Source organism: Ixodes scapularis, unplaced genomic scaffold (assembly GCF_016920785.2).
Source record: "Ixodes scapularis isolate PalLabHiFi unplaced genomic scaffold, ASM1692078v2 PGA_scaffold4__175_contigs__length_147842914, whole genome shotgun sequence".
NCBI classification, from domain to species: Eukaryota; Metazoa; Arthropoda; class Arachnida; order Ixodida; family Ixodidae; genus Ixodes; species Ixodes scapularis.
In genome coordinates, this window is record NW_024609879.1 from 84258545 (window position 1) to 84279848 (window position 21304).

The 21304-nt window shown below is 46.3% G+C and overlaps 2 protein-coding genes across 3 annotated transcripts; one reads left to right on the forward strand and one right to left on the reverse strand.

The window, feature by feature from the left end:
* Window positions 1-305: 305 nt before the first annotated feature.
* On the reverse strand, window positions 306-10039 carry LOC8039678 (putative zinc finger protein 286B). 2 transcript variants are annotated; one of them, XR_003919672.2, is made up of 3 exons: window positions 8401-10039; window positions 5567-5727; window positions 3861-3949 (listed from the first exon to the last, which is right to left on the reverse strand). XR_003919672.2 is itself a non-coding variant. In XM_029987790.4 (2 exons), the coding sequence occupies exons 1-2, from the start codon at window positions 5606-5608 to the stop codon at window positions 3366-3368; spliced, it is 657 nt and encodes a 218-aa protein (XP_029843650.1). In that variant the 5' UTR covers window positions 5609-6942; the 3' UTR covers window positions 306-3365. The 2 variants fall into 2 exon arrangements, 1 of the variants encoding a protein (XP_029843650.1); XM_029987790.4 differs by lacking the exon at window positions 8401-10039 and having other exon boundaries at window positions 306-3949; window positions 5536-6942.
* A 727-nt stretch (window positions 10040-10766) lies between these two features.
* On the forward strand, window positions 10767-19512 carry LOC120844493. Its single transcript, XM_040216290.3, has 7 exons — window positions 10767-10954; window positions 11553-11897; window positions 16014-16175; window positions 16280-16442; window positions 16509-16604; window positions 16693-17062; window positions 19466-19512. The coding sequence occupies exons 2-6, from the start codon at window positions 11580-11582 to the stop codon at window positions 16905-16907; spliced, it is 954 nt and encodes a 317-aa protein (XP_040072224.1). The 5' UTR covers window positions 10767-10954; window positions 11553-11579; the 3' UTR covers window positions 16908-17062; window positions 19466-19512.
* Window positions 19513-21304: the final 1792 nt, after the last annotated feature.

Sequence of the window (21304 nt, forward strand, 5' to 3'; positions counted from 1 at the left end):
GGATTGGCTTTGATGGCACATAAAATTGATTGGACACTTGAATCTGTGAAAAGCCATAGAATGAAATGTAGAAAATTTTTCACTTTGAACGGAGACCCCATGTAGAGCTGGTTACGAGCCAAGTTCACGACTTGTACATATCCTGCCAATCATATTTTTTTCTTATTGCATATAACAATTTCAAAGTCCATCCTTTGATCCCTCGGTGAAACGAAGAGCTAAAGTTGAACCAACTACAAACTGCAACGAGTCACCCAGGTCGAAAATGCTTGTTAGTACAGGTGCAACTTTTTTGAGGAGGCAGAACTGCGGCAGAAACTTGGATGAGAATAACTTTATTCCGTTATTCACATAACACATTCAATCGGCATAAAAAGGAAAGACGGACTCGCATTCTTTCCAACTAGCCTTGGATCCATTCAAGCATTATGAACAAAACGAGTAACCCTGACACACGTGCAAAGGGCATACAAATTATGACGACTGAATGAGCCAACACAAATGATGGCATCAATGTAGTGCACAAATTCTGTGTACTCCAATAAAGGAAATGCCTATAAATAAAAAACTGCAGGAAACCGAGAGGAAGAAAGTAGATAATTCAGGTGTATCGTCAAGTCACGGCACTGCGGTGGCACTGCTGTCGGCACTGTGCATGCACACACGCTCATCACTTGGATGAGAGGCACCGGGTCATCTCTGAATAAATGGTCACCTAGGAATAAAAGGCATGATTAATTTATGTTTTTTAGTTACAAGAATGACTGCCTGATGTGTTAATTCTCAAACTAGATGCTTAATAATTGTGTGCGGACTCAATGCTTATCTGCAACTTGATGCAGAAAAAGCGGCAAGCACTTCGCCTCCACACTTGCAGGTTTCGTTTACCTTTTTAACATTAAACCGATTTCTCAAAGGGTATTTGAAGGCACCAGTGCAATTCGGGGCACGGTATCCATCGGTCTAATGGGTAAATAAAAGTATGGTAGTTTGAACTGCTCCAGTTTAAACCACCACTTAGACTATGGCACATGAAATATATGTTTGCATCAGTGTTTGTGATTCTTGGTCGAACTCCCGGGCAGGTAGAGCACCACAAGGGCCCCATGTCTTGGTGAACCCCTGGGTGTACTTCTCAAAGTTGCTCATATATGATGAAAGCCATTGTGCAGGTGTTGCATTTGTAGATCTTTAACTTGTAGGTTGCAAGATTCCAGGGAATTCTCAATTGATTAGGACACATGACTTGAAAGGGAAGCTCAAAGGGGAATTTTAACTGCTCTTGGTGGGTGCTGCGTTTGTTCAACCTTTTAGCTTCATGAATCCTTTCATAAGCAACCGTAGCTTTGTGCAACTCCTTTCATGAGCAGCCAAGGAAGCCTCCAAACAAAACCTGTTCCAACAGAAGCAGCATTTAAAAGCCTTTGGAAGCAAGTGAATAGTGTGGCGTCTATTCGAGCCACTCTTTCGTCTGAACACTGTCACACATCTCACCGCTTTGCCGATTGCTATTTTAAATAGGGCTAATGCGGTATGCCACAAACCTAGCTCTATGAGTGAGAATGTAATGAAGTGCAAACCTGCACATCTTGCTACGTCGCTGTGAGAAAATTGCCCATGGGAACAAGGGTGCTATAAAACTCGAGTACTAGTCTCTGTGGATGTTCTCGAGGTTGCAAACAAATGCACGCACCGAGCTGGTATGACGTTCAGCATACATCGATCTGCGTTCACTTGACTTTTCCGCTGCTGCGTTTTCGCTCTTCCCGTGCCAGCAAGATTACAAATGTTTCATTATTTGCTGTGTCCGATATCTAGCGACGAGAAAAGGGTAGACTAAATCGCACTTAGGTGTGGAAAAATTCACGACATGAGCAACGGCTATGCAAATACAAGAGCAGATGAGATGCACAACACCTACCCATTGACACTTTCCCCCTCCCAGAGTACACCCGAACCGTTAGGGGCGCTGCTATTCGGCATATTGACCATTAAAAAAACACCAACACTCCACAAATGTTTTGTTTTTTCCAAACATTTTAATGTGGTCAGGAAACTACCTAATCAATATTTTCTTGCAGAGCCACATATATTTTTAATAGAGCCAAAGAAGCTTGACTGTTTGAAACCGAAACACAAGCATGAAAATTCAAGGCCGGAAATTATGTGGCAGCATCCGACCACATTTTTTGTTTTGTCGTGGGCAACACAACGACCACGACGAATTTGTCTGCACTGTTTGTCGTGCCATTGTTTCGCACTTGGACGTTTTTGTTTCCTTTTGAACAAGTTTTGTGTTGCCGAAAACAAATGAAGCATGCACGTATTTATTGCAGGTGGCTTTGGTGCTGGTAGAGGGAGTACAGCGGTGATATCCTCACCCTTCGGTTTGAGGCGCAGCGCGTTCGGCCAATTGCGATCGTGCAAGGGGTCATGTGAGAGTGCTCCTTGCCATTTGGTCTGTCTCGCTTTCGGTTGCCATTCCCTTGGCGAGAATGGGGCGGCCGAAGCATATGTCGGAGCAAGCAGCGGCTGCTCGACGACGTAAATAAGGCGGCGAGAGAACGTCATTCATGCGTATATGCGCCGACAGTAGTACCCTGGGTGTTAGAATGGAATGCATTCAACATCAAGATGTTGCTGCATGTAAATGTTAAGCGGCGTTCAGAAGAAAGCGTTTCCGAGCAAATGGACATGCTAGTGTGACCAAGCAATTTGTGCAGCGAGTCCGTGAGAATATTTGGTACTATACTTCGTTGCACCTAAGTCCAGATGCAGCAGATGCTATGAGGTGATGGTGCACTTAAAAAAGTGCACCATCAGCTCTAAGTGCACCATCAGCTTTAAGTGCACCATGATGGCACACTTAAAAGTGCACCATCGTGGAGTTTATCATGTTTTTGAATGTGTTCTATCATTGCTGAGCCAATCAAACAAGAAAAGCCCAGTGACTTGCACTTTTAACACTGTTTGATTGGTCCCATTAGCTTGTACCGTCGGCTGTCCAAAACCACGGTTGTTTTGGCCGTCAGTAGGGGCGTGTCCCTCCACACTTGTGGCTTCGCCTCTGGTGGCGTCATGTCACCTCCAAGAGCTTCTTACCTCCCTGGAATCCACCGACGACGACGTGACCACAACTTGTGTTCTGGGCAGTGTTGCGTTGCCCCACCGGAAAGCACAGAAAAATTCAAACGTCAGTATTGGCGTTCAAAGTGGGAAAGGAAGGGATTGTTTCTGGATGGCAAGTTCGGAATTCAGAGATAATAAAGAGCATGCCGCAAAGGGTAAATCCCGGATAGTAGTCCAAAACCATAGTTGGGGGTAAAACCATAACTGGAGCTCCATTTAAAACCTCTGCACTCCCCTCATAGAGGTGGCGTTGAGACGTCCGCCGCCGGGTTCTCGACCTTGACCGGTGTCCCCTCCCCACCCTTCCCCAGCTCTGCCAAACTCTTTGGCAACTCCAACGTGTCTTCCGCATTCCCTACGACACCCGCTCCAGGCGCGACCGGCGCCGTCTCCTTCGACGGTGGCTCCTCGTGTTGCAGCTCCTTGTGCTGGATCAGGCAGAGGGTGCTCTTGAACTGTCGTCCGCACACGTTGCACCGTGGGGCGTTGCCGCAGTGGACTTGCTCGTGGACCGTCCTGCACTTCTTGTCGGTGAACATTGCCTCGCAGAAGGAGCACTTGAACTTGCCCTCCCTGTGAACCTTGAGGTGCCTGACGTAGTTGGCCCTCGTCGCGAAGCCCCTGAGACACGACTGGCACTGGAAGGGTTTCTCGCCCGTGTGCGTCCGCTCGTGCTTGAGGAGGTTCAACTTGTGCTCGCAGGAGTACGGGCAGAAACGGCACTCGTGGAGCGCCTTCTGGCGTCGTACCTTCCACCTTTTCGGCGGGGCAAACGGGAGACTTCCACCACTTTGCCGGCCGGGAATCGCCACTGGTGTTGCTGAAAGAAAGGTTGCACGGTTAAACCCTGCGGTGCCGCATCATGGATTATAGACAGAAGCGGAGCTCCGACGTCGCACGGCGCATGCACAAACAGTTCGACTTGCGCGAATCTGGTTTCCAGGTGAGTGCAGTGTCCACAAGTGGTGTGGCAGACGCCAGCTTCTTTTGTAAACTGCGCGTGCGCAGAAATTAGATCTGCGCAAGTTGAAGCATCCAAGCGTGTGCTATGCCGACGGCAGCGCCACCGCAGTGGCGTGACGTCGGAGCTGCGACCTCCGCCCTCGCAGATCGGCCCCTCCCACCAAGCTCCCTGCCAGCCACGATTGTTGATTTCCTCCTCTCCGGCGTTTGCTTTGCTAGGGTGGAGAGTGGAGGGCTTTATGGGACAAGCTGATCTGCGAGGGTTGAGGTCAAATTTTTGCATTTTGTCGTACGCAGCTGCCATTGAATCACTTTACTGTTTCGGTATGAATTTAAAGGCAAACCCTACTATCTTCTACCAAAAGCCACAAGTGACACAAATCGAGGGCAAAGTTCTTGGTGATAACTATCGCATTTGATTCTCCGAATCTCAGCTAAAACGCTTTTGATGAAGAGCAAAGTGACGCAATTAAAGCCTCTGCTTAAAAGTAGTACATACCAGAAAAGAGGAAAAGCACTGCCAAACAAGAATAAGCATCTGTTCCTATCTACGATGTCTTTATCTCGGGTTGTTGCATAACAACCTGTTTTCCTTAGGATGTGCGATTTACTTTATATATTGGTTTGCATTCAATTATCTTTCCATGTCGATGCAGAACATCTGTATGGCTCTGACATGTTATGCCCTTGTTTTTAACTATACCTCATTCTTTCTAATTTATAAAGTTTTATTTTTATAGAAACAACCGCCATTCTCTTGTGCAAAATATCAAGTCCCATATAAATTAACTAAGCAAAAGCTTCAGAAAAGAGTTTTCAGGTAACAGACCTAGTTATTCTCTCGTTCAATCGGACTATCTTGTACCTATTTCTCGCATGTGTAAGCAATTTAACACGAAAGATGCGATTGAAAACTTACAAATATGGAAGCTGGTTTTGCTTTTGTAAACAAACAATAGTACCCTCCAAAATTTAAACGACTGCTACAATCCTACAAGTCAGACAAAGAGTACTAAATGCCACAAAGCATTTTGAGGTGTCAATAATAATATCACAAATTTAAGCAGAAGAACTACTCCGCTGCAGGTTACGAAAAGAAGGAGAAGTGTCTCCCACAAGGCTCTTCACTCTTTCCACTTTATCAGGGCAAACGCTGGAGAGGAGATGAGTCCGCTCTTCTCGTCTCTAGGATTCAGTCTGTAAACTGGAAAGAATAAAGGGCTTTGGGGCAGGAGTTTGTCCTACTTAACCTGCAACAAGGTATATAGAGTAAAATCTGAGAGGACACAAATCAGATGTCAAGTGTAACTGTCACACTTCTCTACAAACCCAAACCAGCTTTGCAAGTGCCAAGTAATGAAACTGATGCAAAGCACATCGACGTGAAACAGATGATACAGGGCATACGATGTCGTGTCCATTCATAACAAACAGTGCGATTACCATATGCTAAAAAACAACAACAAAAAAACACCATGAGATCTTTATACGGAGCAGGCCATTTGATGGGTTTCATTTGCAGGGTACACCAGTCATTGCTAAGCCAGACAATTCATTCCAGCACTTTTCCGTGCAATAATGCCTGCAGTGACGTCCACTTTTTTTAGATGAGCCACATTTTGCTTCAAAATTGCCCTGAAAAAAGAAAAGAGAAACAAAACAATTTGTATCGTATGTGCACTTGTTGGTTCAGGGTACAGATTTCTAGTATACAAGCCATACTATTTGTTAGTTTCTCTCCAAGATAAACCCGCAGCTCAGTCCTCCAAACAATCACGACTATAAAACCAAAAAATATGTGTTGTGTACGACTGAACATGCCTGTCATGACTTAGTGATTGTTTTATATTTCCTTATTTCCCCAACATATACATCACTAAAGTTTATGGTTAGTTCTGGATTTTAGCAACAAATAAAATCTCACTCTTGCATACAACCTGTGCAAAAGTTTTATTGAAAGATGACAAAAAAATTGGCATAGAATTATATTTAATAAAAAGAGTAATGTTTTCTCAGGTAAACAATAATCTAGCATTTACATTGTTCATAAACCAAGAAATCAAGTTATAGCTTTTTTCATGCAATCTTTTTATTTGTATGTCACAAATTTTAGCAAACTTTTTAAGCATATAGTAAACTGATTTGCAGGATGTATAATGCACCTTATTGCTTACGATTTACCTGATCCCATATACAACTTAAAAGTGTGTATCCTGAAAATCCCACCTGGGCACATAAGGTGATTTCAGCACATCAGGCGAAGCATTACGAAAACACTGGAGGGCATTTAACTTTCTTTTACATGGCTGCGAATCCAGAAGGTCCTTGTAAATAGATATTCACAAGGGGGAGAAATCCCCCTTTTTGTTCCCCGGCATGCGCATCACGTAGTAATGCTACGCCTTTGCGCGCAGCTGTGCTGACATAGACATGCCGGGGGGGATAAGGGAGGTTTTGCTCCGACTGCACAAAAAGTCCCCGCCTCGGCGTGGGATCTGGCAACTTTACAGATTTTGTTTAGCGGGATACTGGTGGTAACATCAAGATCGCCTAACTTGTTGTGACATGCACTGCGCATGTTGTCTGAGGCACCCAAAGGGGTCTTCAATATTCATTGGTTCCGTCCTCAAGCCACTCCTCATACAGTTGGTTATGGATTGTGTTGCATCCAGCCATTCAAGCAGCACCTTTTCTTTTAGGAGAAAACGGTTTGTCGTCTTCTGCATCCAACAGTGCTGCTGCCATAATAGCAAATCGCCGTTGCCTGCATGCCTCCATTTTTCTGCTCTCATCGGTGCACACCGAGAGAGTGTGGTCGCCAAATGCGTCTGATAACACCAGACTTGTACTGTACGCATTACAAGTAATCAAATTACTTGTAATCGATTACTTTTTGGAGTAATTTTGTAATCAGTTGATTACTTTTATTAGGCAGTAATCACAAGGGTAATCTGATTACTTTTTGAAGCAATAAAATTACTTGTAACCATTACAATTTGTCCACGGGACCCCCCCCCCCCCCTCACGGCACACGCTTTTTTATGAAATGACAAAAATAAAATTTGCTTTTCTTTTTCTAACAGAAAAAAGAAAGATTTTAGCGGAGCTGTAGGAGACGAGGTCAGTCTCTTTCTAAGTACAGTTTCTGTGGAATGTCCGTTTTTTTCGAGCTGGGACTGGGAAACCCCAGGGAAGCCACAGTGCGTGACAAAGGCCATTCAGGGCGAAGTTTGAGGAAGCAGAATGTAGCTTTGCGAGTCCTTCGTTCAAACTAGCACCCTCACACACACACACACAGAAATAAAAAAATAAAACATCCTGCTTAGGATACCTACTCGCAGCCCGTAGGAGAACCAGAACCGAAGAATGTCTAAAGGGATGCAAAATATAACAAAGGCAGTTGAAATATTTCCCCGTTTCCGCTATGTGGTCTTTGTGACAAGCAATGTTTCGAGTTGAGAAGTGGTCGGGACGATCTCTTCCGCTAATGGATACTACACATGATCCGTTTCAAATCCTGGAGCTGCTGCTCCTTTGTATAACATGCGAGCTCATCCACATGTGAATAATAAAATATAAAATGAGCGACGCAAACTTTGAGCGACAACCCTTGCTCAAGCTTAACAAGATCTAGAACCCCCTCCGCCCCCCCCCCCCCCCCCCCCCCCACACACAAACTGGCGAACGCCCAAATCATTAAATGTCTTCAAACGAATTCTATACTTGTGTCCGCATTGTGAAGGTGCAACGACCACGAAGAGTGAGCCAGTTTTTTTTCTTCAATACTTGTGCAAATGTGAAATATAGGTTGGAAGTAGTTCATTGTTATGAGCGCTAAAGATGTGTCTTCACACAATAAAGTAATCGGAAAAGTAACGATTACTTCTTTAAGTACTGTCCAATTACTTTTGCCGTCGAGTAATCAAGTAATATAATCAAATACTTTTTAGCCAAGAGTAATATTAATTGTGATTACTTTTTTTTAGTAACGTGTAGAAGAATGGATAACACTGACATCCCTCTCGGCTCCTCGCCGTTCGTGTGAATGCTCAAGTCGAGGAGGGAGTCCCACTGGTTCCGCAGATCGCTAACATGCCGCATATCACTTGCAAATATCCTTTCTTTATTATCCAAAACGATTGAAAACGATGCCTGGGCATTACCCTCAAAGTTTGAAACTTGGGATCTCTGTATTTGTAAAGTAAAAAATACAATTTCCAAAAGAAGAATTTGGAGTTCCCACACGATCCGCACCAGTGCAGTCATGTCAAAGATTGAGTCGTCCTGCAACTCGAATTTCTCTTATACCTTTGTGTCGCAAGTCCCTTCCATGGTTGGTCCGGTGGGCCGCGATGACGCGGAAGGGAGACTCGACGTCCGCGAGGAAGGCGTCCGGGTTCACATCAATCACCAGCCCTGTGGGACCCCTTCTATGGGTGGCAAGCAGCGCCTCCGCCTCGATCTCTCCCAACTTCTTTATTGCGAGGAGACGGGCAGCCATCTCCTCGTCGGTAGTGTCCACCACGACGATGTTCCGCCTGAGGTTGATGCGGGTGGTGCAGCCCCTGCCCGCGATCAGACCGTTGTCCCGCCCCACACTGAAGCGGTTAGCTCTTTTCAGGGCCGCCCGCTCTCTGTGCCAAAGCAGGACGGTCTGGGGGGTTGGCTGACCCGCGTCCCGGCATGTCTCGATGTGCTTGCTGCCGTTCTGAAGGTGGAGGGGCACGGCGCCGTTGCCCGCTCCTCCGCATCCCTTATCCAGCCTCCCTCCTCTGCAGACTTTCCTCCAGGGGGCATGGAGATCGTCGCCGCAGTCGTCATCGCGCAGGTCCTGGAAGATGTTCGCAGAGTGGAAACGGGGGTCGAGGGGGGCAGACGTGGAGCCTGCTGCCGGCGCGGACTCTGCCGGGACAGCGAGGGGCCGGGGGGTGATGTCTCTCCCCTTCTCCTCCCCTCCCTCCCTCCCTCCCCCTCCTCTCCTCCCCCCCCCCCCCCGGGCAAGATGAGGATCTTGGGCGGGCACGGGCGCCATCTTTGCCGCCCGGTGCGGGGGAGCCGACCGGGGAGGGCTCCCCATTGTCTCTCATCGCCGCCATTACGGGAGCCGAGGCCGTGGTCACTCCGCCCCGCCCGGGCTGGTCCGCCATCACGGCAGCGGCGGTCTGGTCCGTCATTTCGGCAGCGGCGGTCCCGGTGGGCCACAGGCTGTCGGTCACAGTGCCTTGGGTGGCCCTCGGGGGCTTTTCCGGGGGCACGCGGCCCGGGTCCACGCCCCCGACTCCGTCGCAGCGGCACCCGAGAAATTCGCAAAGGTTCTCGTGGACCTCGATCTGGCTGAGGGCCCGGTCGGGGACAGTGGTGTTCAGTTGCCTGGAGAATACCTTTGTCTCCTGGCGAACGCGGGCCGCTACCAGCAGCCGAGCCCGAATTGCTGGCGATACGTTTGGGTCGACGGGGTCCTCCTGCTCCCCGGACTACTCCGGACATCGACGTGGTCCCTGGGTCTTGTCCACCGTGCGCCTCAAAACTCCAACGGCACCTCCGTCGCTCTCCTCGAGAAAAAAAAAGAAGGAAAAAAAAAAAAAAAACGCGCGCACACAGTCTTTTGTTTGATTGTCCATCTGATAATTGAATTACGGAGTAGTAGAATAAATCGCTTCCCCAGGGGTGCTGAGGATGAAGACGGAAGAGCTCTTGCCGCATAGACTCTGATGTAACCTCACCAGCAACGTAAACATCTAACCGCGGTCGGAATCGCGCGCCGCCGATCAAACTATGATCAAACCACTGGATCAAACCGAGCAAGCCGCACCAGCGAGACGCCATCTTTAGCCTGGTGGTAAATTCCAACATTACTGGTAAATTCTAACGAGCTGTTGGTAAATTCAAGGGCGAATATATACAAATTTGGCACTGCCCGTGATTTTGACCAGTAGCCATCTTTCTGTTCTAGTTGTCCTAACACGAGCGATTCGGAGGAGGAATAATGGCAGATCACGTGACCCGACGTCACCGAAAGTGACGTCACAAATATAACGTCACGTGACAAAGAAATTTTGTTTTGCTTGTTTTGTTTTTTGTGACGTCACGGTTTTTAGCGAGGAAACTTTTTCTTATTTTTACTTTGTTGACGTATTATTTTTTTTTATTTTGTTTATTTTCTTGTTTTTTGCAATCACGGGACCGCGTTTCTGCGCTTCAGATTGCGAAAACTTCTACAGATTGGATGTTTTGGATTGATAGTTGGTGTAAATGTAAATTAGTGTCAATGCTGGTCAATGCTCACCTGTCATAAATAAAAATAATATTTATTACTACACCCGAGTATTTGTGAATAAAACCCATCAATTGAAAGAATATAGAAAGAGCAACTAGGCATTATCAGCTTCTCTGCACGCGTTTTCAAGAAGTTTGATTTCAAGGATGGAAGTCAACCAAACAAGACAATCCAATCCAGCTTTTCTAAACCGTGTGGTGTCGTGTTGTTAATCTGCCCGAATCTGCCTCCCTCTTCCGTGTTTTAAACGCATCCTGTCGCCACCGCTCATGTCCTTACACCTGGGAGAGAAGCAATCCGTCAATTTCTTTTGTGGCGGCTGGGAATCACACAATCCGATAGCACAGGAAGCAGTGAGCCGTCGCGCACTTCGCGCAAATCGGCACTTCATCGCGGAGAGCGTTGGTGGGGCCTCCTGTTTTCAAAGGACAGTAGACAGTAGACACCCCGGCTGAAAAAAAATGCCCATTTGACGCTGCGACTCATAGGAGCGCCTACTGCGAATAGCGCAAGAAAGTCCGCGGGCAGTCGGGCCATTTTGATCCCTCAGATTCTCGATCCTGGATAAACCCCGCCTCTGTCCCAGTAAGTAGCCTGTGGAGGTCATTCTCTGGCCAGAGAAAAATTAAGTCCCCTTTCTTCTCCCATTATGAAACTCGCGCGGGGGCCAGCTAGCCCAACCACCGAAGGTCGAGGGCCAACACGGAGAAACGGGGAAGAAGGGGATTATGTTTTAGGACAAGAAACATAAACAGCAGTGGTTTTTACTGTGCAAAGTAGCCGAGTCTCTCAGTGGAACATTTTAAATTTTCTAGAAAAGGGACCTTGTGCTCTCTTCTTTTCTTGGACTTGCATATTTAGCTTTGATTTCCAAATATGACTACTTTAGGCCCATCCCTGATATCATGACAAAATGTAACATTACACCACACCGCTAACCTGCTTGCACTTCAACGGAAAAAAATAAAGAGCAAGCACATTGTTTTTGTTGTGTCGCTCGAGTCTGAGACTACCATCGCTATGTGTCGTCGCGGATCGTCAAGAACTAGAGTCAATATGGCGTCGTTCAGACTCGTGCACCGGGCACCAAGACAGTGGCACCCACGAGGGAATCGGAGAACGGCGTGCCGCCACTGTATGTACTCTGTATTTGGCGACTCTAGTCCACACTCTTCGTGCGCAGGCCCCCCGTCTCCGGTGCCCAGCTGCGATGTCTTACGGGAGGCGCGGAGGGTCTCGGTGTTGCGTCCGCAGCTGCTCCAACTACCAGTTGTACAGCCCGGGAGTTTCGTTCCACACGTTTCCCCGCGACGCCGCTCGTCGGAAGCAGTGGATGGACGTCGTGGTCCAGTGGAACTCTGGGACGCCCCTGTCGGAAAACAGACGGGCGTTGGTTTGTTCCGACCACTTCCTGCCGGAATGCTACGACCGAAACCTGCGTCTGTTGGCCGACGCCGGCTTCTCAACGAAGTTTGCTCGTCTGAGGACGGATGCCGTGCCATCAGTCCTTTCAGATCGACGGACCGCGGTACGTATCTCCGTCCGTCGTCATGCGCTTTCTCTAGTGCCCCTGCAAAACTTTGCATTCTGTACTCGGGTAGCAAATCGGGACAGTCGGTAGACTTCGTACAGAATGGAGATAAACAGCTCAGAAAACAGTTGAAGAACAGGCACAACCACAACGGGATATGGCTGTACTTTAATAGACTTGAGTCACAAGTACAGCTTTGTTCTGTCATGGTTGTGCCTTTTTTTGCCCGCGTTTACTGATATGTTCGTCCACATCATGCGCTCTGCATTTTCTGTACTTGACGAAAGACCAGAACGCATAAGAAAGGGTGCAGCCACAAAAAACTAGTGCACTATGGCATTATTATATACTGAAATGATCTGTTAGGGAATATTGTATACATCTGAATGTAAACTTGCAAACAAGTCTATCTACAGTTGGTGACAGGTTGAGATCCCACTAAAAGCCCTGCCTGTAGTATGTGCTTCTGTCAGGCATTGGCTGCGCATGAGACAAAGTGTTACCAAAGGCAGTAAGCTCGCACTCAAGGCGAAGCGTATATTGCGACTTTGACCCGTCGCTAAGGCAGTAAGCTCGCACTCAAGGCGAAGCGTCTATTGTGACTTTAACCCGTCGCTGACAATAGATATTTAGAGTTGAAAAAGACTTCCAACCAAGCCCTAAAGTTTACGGGCCCCAGCATTTCAAACTGACTCGGTCACTTCTTCAGAGGCGACTATATAACAGTTGAGGAGCAGTAGTTTCGTTAGCATCTTTAGTAAACATTCTCTTCTCATACACTTTGAAAACAACTTATTATTTTAACACGGTAGCGTTTAGAAGCTCATGTCGCAGAATATCTGGCGTCGGTGAGACCAAGAATTCCTATCGTGCGATGCACGCAGCCACGTGTGACGTCACACGCGGCTGTAACGTCATGACCCTATTGACCCGCTAAATGTTTCCACGAAATTTAGCGGAAAATTTTCGCTAAATTTAGCATCTCGATAAACTTATGATGTCTCAGCCACGTGTGACGTCAAGCGTCATGTGATGCTACCGACTAGACCACACACATGCTTGCACAGCTTGGGAACAAGCTTGGGTTTATATGAAAAGGCTTTGCGAACGGGGCCCGATAACGCTATCGCGTTCCACTCTAATGGCGCGTTCACACTGGAAGCGGTTCCGCAAACGCAAAGCAGATCCGCGCGTTCTCAACCGGAATACGGTTAGGATCTAGCGGTCGGAGCACATTATGCCAACCGCTTCGGAACCGATTTCTCCCAACCGCTTTCACAAACCGCAAAGCAATCACAACGCGACGCTGACGTGATGTCAGTGACTTTTGAAACAAGGTGGCTCCTGTCGCTGGTGAGGCATCCAAGGCGCTGTAGTTCTAACGTGACAGCAAACAAATCAACGGAGAAACGTGATGTTCGCGTCCGTCACTTGTACCTGCTGCAAAAAGAATTGACTCGTAATTTTAACGGGCTTCGCATCGGTGATTTGGTTCGGGTAAGAGTTTATTTATTATTCTAGGTGCCACAGCCTGTAGCTCGCCGACTTGTTAGTGTCTGCCCGTAGAACGTCGGAACCCGCCCCTGATATACTGAAACGTCAGCTTTTCTGCCCACGATAGTCGCGTCAACTATTAAAAGTTTTTGACACCGTGCATGACCAAAACGAAGGCTGATAGAGATCTCGTGAGCTTGATTGCGCAGCCAACACACTACCGCAGAGCGGGCAGGGTACCTGCGCTAGCTCGACCTGTAACGTTTACTACTAACAAAAGAAAATAAAGGAAACATACTTAAGGAATAAAGTGTATGTACCAGACAATGCAGAGGTAATTCATACGGCGTTTATTTGAGCTTAAAGTCAAACGAACAGTAGACTTGATTGACGTGCGAGTGACGAGAGGGGAGTCCGCCACCAACGAAGCCACGACCGGCTAGCACCAAACACATTCCCCGCACCACTGCCCACCCCACCACTCACAACTTCGAAAATGATAAGAGCGAACATCGAGGGAGGAAAACTGGCCCTCTATCTTGAAAACAAGGTCAGCTATTCCTGCTGGTCCATTTCGAAGAAAAGGTTGGGGGCATGCTGTTCTGAGTCAGCAAGGCGCACTTAGCTGGGCTTTGCTTGTGGGCGAAGTTGAGGGAATCACAGGGCACGCAGGCGAGTTTTGCGGGTCCATGCCTTTTTTTTTGCTGCCTGAACTCGTGATGCGTGCGAACATCCCGAAGCAAAATCTTTAGAGTGCCAAAGTAGCAAAATTTTGGCATTGAATCGTGAATTACAGTGGATTTTGGATTTTAAAACAGGGTTGCCAAATGCAACTCTCAAAAGATCACGCGTGATCGCCGAGAAACTGCCTCGCCAACCGTCTCTCGGCGTGTCTGAACGGGGTCGCTTGCGAACCGCAACCGCTTTGCGAATGCGGATCTGCTTCCAGTGTGAATGCGCCTTTAAAGGCGAAGCTTAAGCGTCCCCCAAGTTTTTAAAGCCAGGTGTCTAAGAAATATATACTTCTGCTAGTACTTCCTTTAATGAAGACTGTATAGTGAACTTCTTATGTTTTAGATTAAAATAGTTAATGAGCAAGGCCTACATTTACCGCATTTCCCGGGCTATTGGCGAGGAGATAGAACTATAGGGGGTGCTCTGACCCGTTTGTTGTCCCCACATCTCGGTGTTTACCCAACACAAGGCCTGTGCACATGCCCATAGGCCTTGTGGGCATGTCCATGTCACCTTCTTCAACAGAGCGTGGGGCACAGTGTAATGTAAAAATACTAACAATAAATGAAGTGACGCTAAGTGCCGGTTCTCTCCCGAAAGCAGTCGTCAGAGAATGCAAGCTTGACCCACTTCTGCTTTTGTACTGAGTTGGGCACCATGCATGCTGCATTGTTCGTGCCGGCCGGAGTGGTAATAAAAGAGCCCCGCCTCCCCCTCACCGAAGAACACAAACTCCTGCCAAACGCTGATGCCTCGTTCGGTGAAGTCAGCCGATCGCCGAGTCATTGTATTTGCCGTCCCCATCCGTGTAGCTCTAAAGTTAACCGCTTGGGACGCCATGGTCTGATCTCCTTCCCAATAGTCCGCGGACTATACATATTTAAAAGTTTAAAATTTTAGGCTGTGCAGACTATCTATACATGCAAACTATACAGGAATTTCGTTTTTCAAGATTGTTCATTATGACGAGACATGAAGAATTTTGTGAATGAAAGAGTATGTTATTGAAGATTTATGTATAATACAAGCTTCTTTGTGAGCTAAGAAAGCAGACATTTGTCAAGGTGTGCCGTGTATGAGAAGATCGTTGTGTCGACTATGCATCAAGTGTGGACTATGCACAGCGTGCGGGCTATGCACTGGGTGCGGATTATCTAAGCAAAAACTTTTCTTCTTGACCCCAAATTGGCCCCTGCGGACTATACACCGGATGCAGACTATAGCCCAGGAAACATTGTTCTAAACTTTTTGTCAAATTACCCAAACAGCAGGGAAAATGCAGAGAAATTTTGTATATATGTGCTGCACATGCTTCTATGTATATAGACCTTTTCCACAAGGGCGCCGCCATCTTGAATTGACGTCACTTCCAGTATGGGCGAAAACACAACTTTGCCGTCGCCACGCCAATAGAAGACATTTAGGATATAAGCCTAACCGTCACACATTCTCGATTTGGCTCCCCTCAATTTTTTTACTGGTTGGAGGTTGAAACGTTTTACTATTTTGTCGTCGCCCATACTGGAAGTGACGACAATTCAAGATGGCGGCGCCCCCGTGGAAAATGTCTATAAAAACTTCCAAGCCCCATTACTAAAATATGGCGTTGAGAGGTCCACATGCCGAGTGTATAGTAATTTCTTTTAAATATTTGCTTTAGAAAATTTACTGTTGCAGATGCCATCACATGCAGAGCACATAACTACACCTGCAGCATGCGCCTTTGGTGCTCGGCTAATTTAGCATAATTTCTATCGCCGCTTACATTCACAATTGTAGCAACTCATTGTTGTAGCATTTGTAGTAACAACACAAAAGGTTTGCTTATGTAGAAGTTTAGTGTGGTGAACAAAAAATAGTGAATCTTAAATGATTGCTTTACAGATCAGAGACCAAGCTACGGCTGTATCATTTCTGGAGTGTAGCACCAGCACAGCCTCGACACCGTATGCTTTTCCAATGGCTGCAACGCTTGATGGCACTGGAAAAGACACAGGAGCACACGGGTCATTGCTGGATGGACCTGTAAGCGTCCTCCAGATGTGGGTTAGTGCAGAATGCTTTAACCAGTTATTTTCTCTGGTAGTCATCACTGCTAGTTATGTCTTATGAGCTTGCCAAGACTATCACCTTGCACGCTGCTTTTACAGGGCAGGAACCAGTCTACTACCGCAGCGCAAGAATGGAGCAGTAGCGCAGCCGTGGCATGTGACATCTTATCAGTGGGTGCTTCGTCCGATGTGTTTGAACCAGACCTGGAGCCACGCAGACAGAGCACGCCAAACCACATATGCATGAGCACTCTAACAAAAGGTAGTTCTTTGGTATTGTTGCAGTGTGTCTCATAACTATGCTACGATAATGTTTTTAACGTGCCAGGTGCACAGACGCCATTTTGGAATGTCAGCAAAGGCGTTCAAACGGAAGAGCCTCATCAGACCTCTACTGGAATTCAGGCGTCGGTCACACCCCCAGGTACGTCGATGTAGTGACTCGAAACTTTGGCTGCGTTTATGAAACAAGGTCACAACAGAGGTTCCAATGCAGTATGTTTCTGTCGCAGGTTTGTTTCACCACGATGCGTCTCCTGATGACCAGTGCGTTTTGGCTGTGACAAGACAGAGCTCCCTGGAGGTTGGGACAGTTTCCTCAGGATATCCACAAGCGGCTGGAGGAACATTGACAAAAGACAAAGGACAATCGCGGCAAGGGTGTTCCTTGCCTCCAAGTGGCAAAATGTCAATTCCGTTTGTGGTTAGATTTGAATGCCATTCCTGAACATGTGGTACCTGAGGCCGATCCTTTGGACACGAGCCACGAGAGAGCCTGGCGTCTTGGACATAAGCAACCCATGAGCTCCGAGGATGATCCAGATTCTTCAGACACAACTACCTCGTCAGACTAACCTGCAAACTCGAACGATGGAACACATTGTGAGCATGTGGCCTCTGTATCGTCCTCGAAATTATTCTGCTATGAGCATGAAGGGAGGTTTAGTTGTATTGTGCATGTATGTACTAAAGGTGCATAGTAGATACAGGTTAATTAGAAGGGACAAAAGAATTAGTGGAAATAATAACTTTCCCTTCTAAACTTAAAGCGCAACTCTGGTCGAAAACGAAATCAAAATAAATGACCGGTATCGCTTTAGTGCCACAAAATATGATCGCAGCCGAAATATTACGTCAAAGTGACGCCGCATTCTTCACTAAAACCGATTTTAAGGAGGCAACCAGCTTCTCTTTAGCGGGCAGTAAGCGGATTAGCTTTTATTCGTGGAATATTGGTGCAGCACCCTTGTGTTGTCACGTCGCGGCCGGATGGATTGATGGATGAATGTTAATGGCTATGTCCTTTGTAACGGGCGGTAGCTTGCACCACCTAGCCCGAGTCTAAAAATACAAACGTATGTATCCTCCCGCTCTTCTACACGTCACGGCCGGATGAATTGATGGATGAATGTTAATGGCTATGAACGGGCGGTAGCTTGCACTACCTAGCCCGAGTCTAAAAATAGAAACGTATGTATCCTCCCGCTCTTCTAAGCCAATTTTCTCCCCCTAACTATCACCAGGCAGTGCGAAATATCACCAGGATGACCTTTGGGCGATTGGGCAAAAAAACTAAAAACATCACCCCCCGCCTCTTCCCCTGGGTGAGGGAGTCGCCACTTTTCCTTTGGTCAAACCTTGCCCCGGTCACCTCAGCACCGGACAAACTGGGGACAGAGGGTTAAGACTGGGCCGGAGCCACGCAGGAGGGAGTCCCAATTTTCCTCTATCTCGCCTGTCCCCAGCTGTGCTAGTTAAGACCCATTCACACTCTTGCAACCGAGTACGACCGAGAGAGACGAGATCTGTTAAAACTTCTTAAAATTTCTTAGGACGAGGGAACACACTGGCATTCTGGCGCCATCTATGTGGTGACCCTGGAACTGCATTTCACAAGAGCGAAGGTTTCGCGGGATTTCCGAGGTCAAATGTGCGTAATACCTATAAGAAAGGCTCGTTTATAACGTTGGGCAAAGATTTTCGAGCCAAGAAAGAAAGGATAATGCGCGAGAGAAATAGGAAATATGCCGGACCGCCAAGTTTACACAGCTACCCAATAGATGGTGCCACTGTGTCCTCTTGTTGTAAGAGGTTCTAAGGAACCCAGGTTTTAAGAGGTCGCTAAAGAGTGAATGGGCCTTTAGTTGTGCATCACTAAATTTTTCCTAGATAATTTCCACCAATCTTCTAATCGTCTCTTTGTGACTATGATCTTTTTCTCTTCCGTCCTTCCATCATTTTTTTTTTACTGTGATCCTTTTCTCTTCCGTCCTTCCATCATCACCAGCAAAACCTAGGGCCCCGGCCAAATCTGTTGCCTTTTCAGGGAGATCAGGGCGAAGCCCCATGCACTTCAAAACCAACTGCTCTGGTTTCTTACCCTCATCATGGCAGGCAGCACATAGTATGTGTTTGTCACCTGAAATCTAGCCCCATACGTCCTCGTCCTCAAAACTCTCTTTCTCGCCCCAAACTGTAAAGAACTTCCCAGTGAATTGTCGAACACGTTTTCCTTTCTGCATGAATGGATGGTAATGGCTATACCCTTTGTAACGGGTGGTAGCTTGCGCCACCTAGCCTAACATTTTGTAATTTTTTTTTCTTTTTTTTTTGTTAATTTGTATAAATTTTGTTTTAACACCCCCCCCCCCCCCCCCCCTTTTTAAAGTGTTACCCTTGTTTATTTTTATCTGTATTTTCACCCCTCTCTAGATCTTTTCCAGCAATCTTCTAATCTCCTCTTAGTGTTGTCATCCCTCTAGCAGATAATTTCGGTCTTGCCTACATGCCCGAAACCAAACTTCTAGCCGTGATATTTTTAAAACTACACACAATATAAAAAAAAATACTTTGTAATTTAGGCATACTGCCTTAGCTCAAAACAGTTGTAATCCCAGATTTAAAAAAAATTTACCGGAATTGGCTTTTAATGGAGAAACTGAACATGTGTGTAGGTCATGTGACATCATTTTCCCTGCTAAATTTAGCAAGGAAACTTGATTCATGTTGAGGTCACGCAACGTCAGTTTGCCTGCTAAAACTAGCGGGAAACTGAATTTTTGTATAATTTGCGGAACATCAATTTTCCCGCTAAATTTGGCTGGGAAACTGAATTTGTGTATGGGTCCAGCGACATCGAGTCATGCGACGTCATTTTTCCCACTAAATGTAGTGGGGAAAATAATTGTCCATAAACATACTTTAAAGTGGCCCGAAGATCCTAAGAAAGCTAATCGCTTCAAGACATCTTTTAAAACTTACAGGATTCTAACTCTTGCTTTGCAGTTCTGTCTTCCTTGCATCTGTCAAATGCAACACCTCTTGAGTGACACTGGACCTGATCGAGGAATTGTCTCCAGCACGAGCTAAACCGACGGGGGTCCTTGGTGGACACAGTCATCGCAAGTCTTGGAGCCACAAGACGGAGTGGGGAGCATGCCCCGTGTTAATGGCAAGGCACTCCTCAACATTCCCTTGCTTGCTGCTGTCACATTTTCTGGAGCCTACCATGCCTGAGTTTTTTTGCCTGTTGAGCTCGATAGGCATTGCTGGCGTACAAAAAATGTGGTTCTTCAGGGTCCAAAGTTGACTGGTGTTTCTTGCTGCCAGAAAGGTGGGCACCTGTGTACAAAATTGCCAATTGTAGCAACTTTTTTTTTTTTTGGGGGGGGGGGGGGGGGGGAGGGGGCATTGTGTTGACATTTTTTTTCTTCATTTTACCCCTTCAGCTCTTTACCCCTTCAGTAAAAGGCTAACTGTATCAATACACCAAGTGTTTCAGCAAAGTCTTAAAAAAAATTTGCAAATAGGGTGGCTTTGAAAAAACTTAACTCACCTCGGAAACAAACTGGCAGTCACAACAAATGTCAAAATTGCAAAAAAAGAAAAAAAAGAAAACGCAGAATTTGTAATATATTTTTTTCTAAGATCTAGTACTTAACTTTTTATTCCTTGAAGACAAACATGGTTAAAATGACAAACTTGCTGAGCGTCATTGAATGCCCCTAAATCAGTCAATTTCAGAGGGACTTGAAGCATGTGGGAAGGGCGGGGGTGTGCTTAAGAGACACTACCTGGGAATGTCAACTTTTGATCCGCTCCTCAATCGGCGTGATATTTGCAAGTGGTGTTTCTGGCCATATAGAAGAAGGACATGTGAAGTTTCAGCCGTGAACCAATTTTATGAGGTACTGTACCCTCAGAATGAAGTAAAGCATAGCTTTGCATGCAATCTGCTCAATGAATCTATCATTGAGCACCACATAGTTTTCTGGTGGAATGCATACTGGAATGCCTGTTGCCGGTTACTATAAAAAGAAATTGAAGAACTATGCATTTTCCAGATAAATGTTTTTTTTCTTACGTTTATCAAGTTTTGCAAATTACAATTTTTCATAATAAAGAAACATGAAAATGCTAAATCTAAGCTCAAAGTGGGTGGCTTCATAAAATTTTGGCATGTAAGCCGCAAATATTAAGTCTCGATAGTTTCATAGTGTAATACCCCTGTCAGACGGGCTAGTTTAGTGTCACTACAAGCGAGTGCACTTCGCCCTTAGTGTCATTTCTGTAGTGTGCCACGCGGCTCCTTTCTGGGGAACACAGTTGGCATCGAGTGAGTTTGACGAACTCACTTCGCTCGATCGAGTGCGTGGCATCAATAGGAGTGTTTCAACAGTAAAACATAACAACACAGGAACCAGAAGGGTGGCGTAAGTTTCATTTTATAAAGAAAAAGAAATTTGTGAAATAGAGGAGTGACATTGCAAAAAATAGTGGGGTGGACTCGGAGTTTATGCTGATCTGTACCAAGATTAGCGCAGCGTGAATTGATAAAAGACGACGACAAAGTCAGTCATTCAACGGTTATCTTGGTTAGCAGAAAATGGTGGAGCGTCCTTTTGTTTCAGCATGTAACTACTCGAGACAACAAGATAATTATGATCTAATTAGGCAGTTTCAGGGCCTCCTCGTAGATTTCCATGGAACGAAGCAAAACGCTAAAGTTGAATATGCTTCGTTCTTTATCTTGGCTTGCGATGGTCGATCGTTCATTAATGTAAAGATCGTTCATTAATGTAACGCTGTTTTAGAGAACAGCTCCGAGGAACCCGTTTCTGAGTT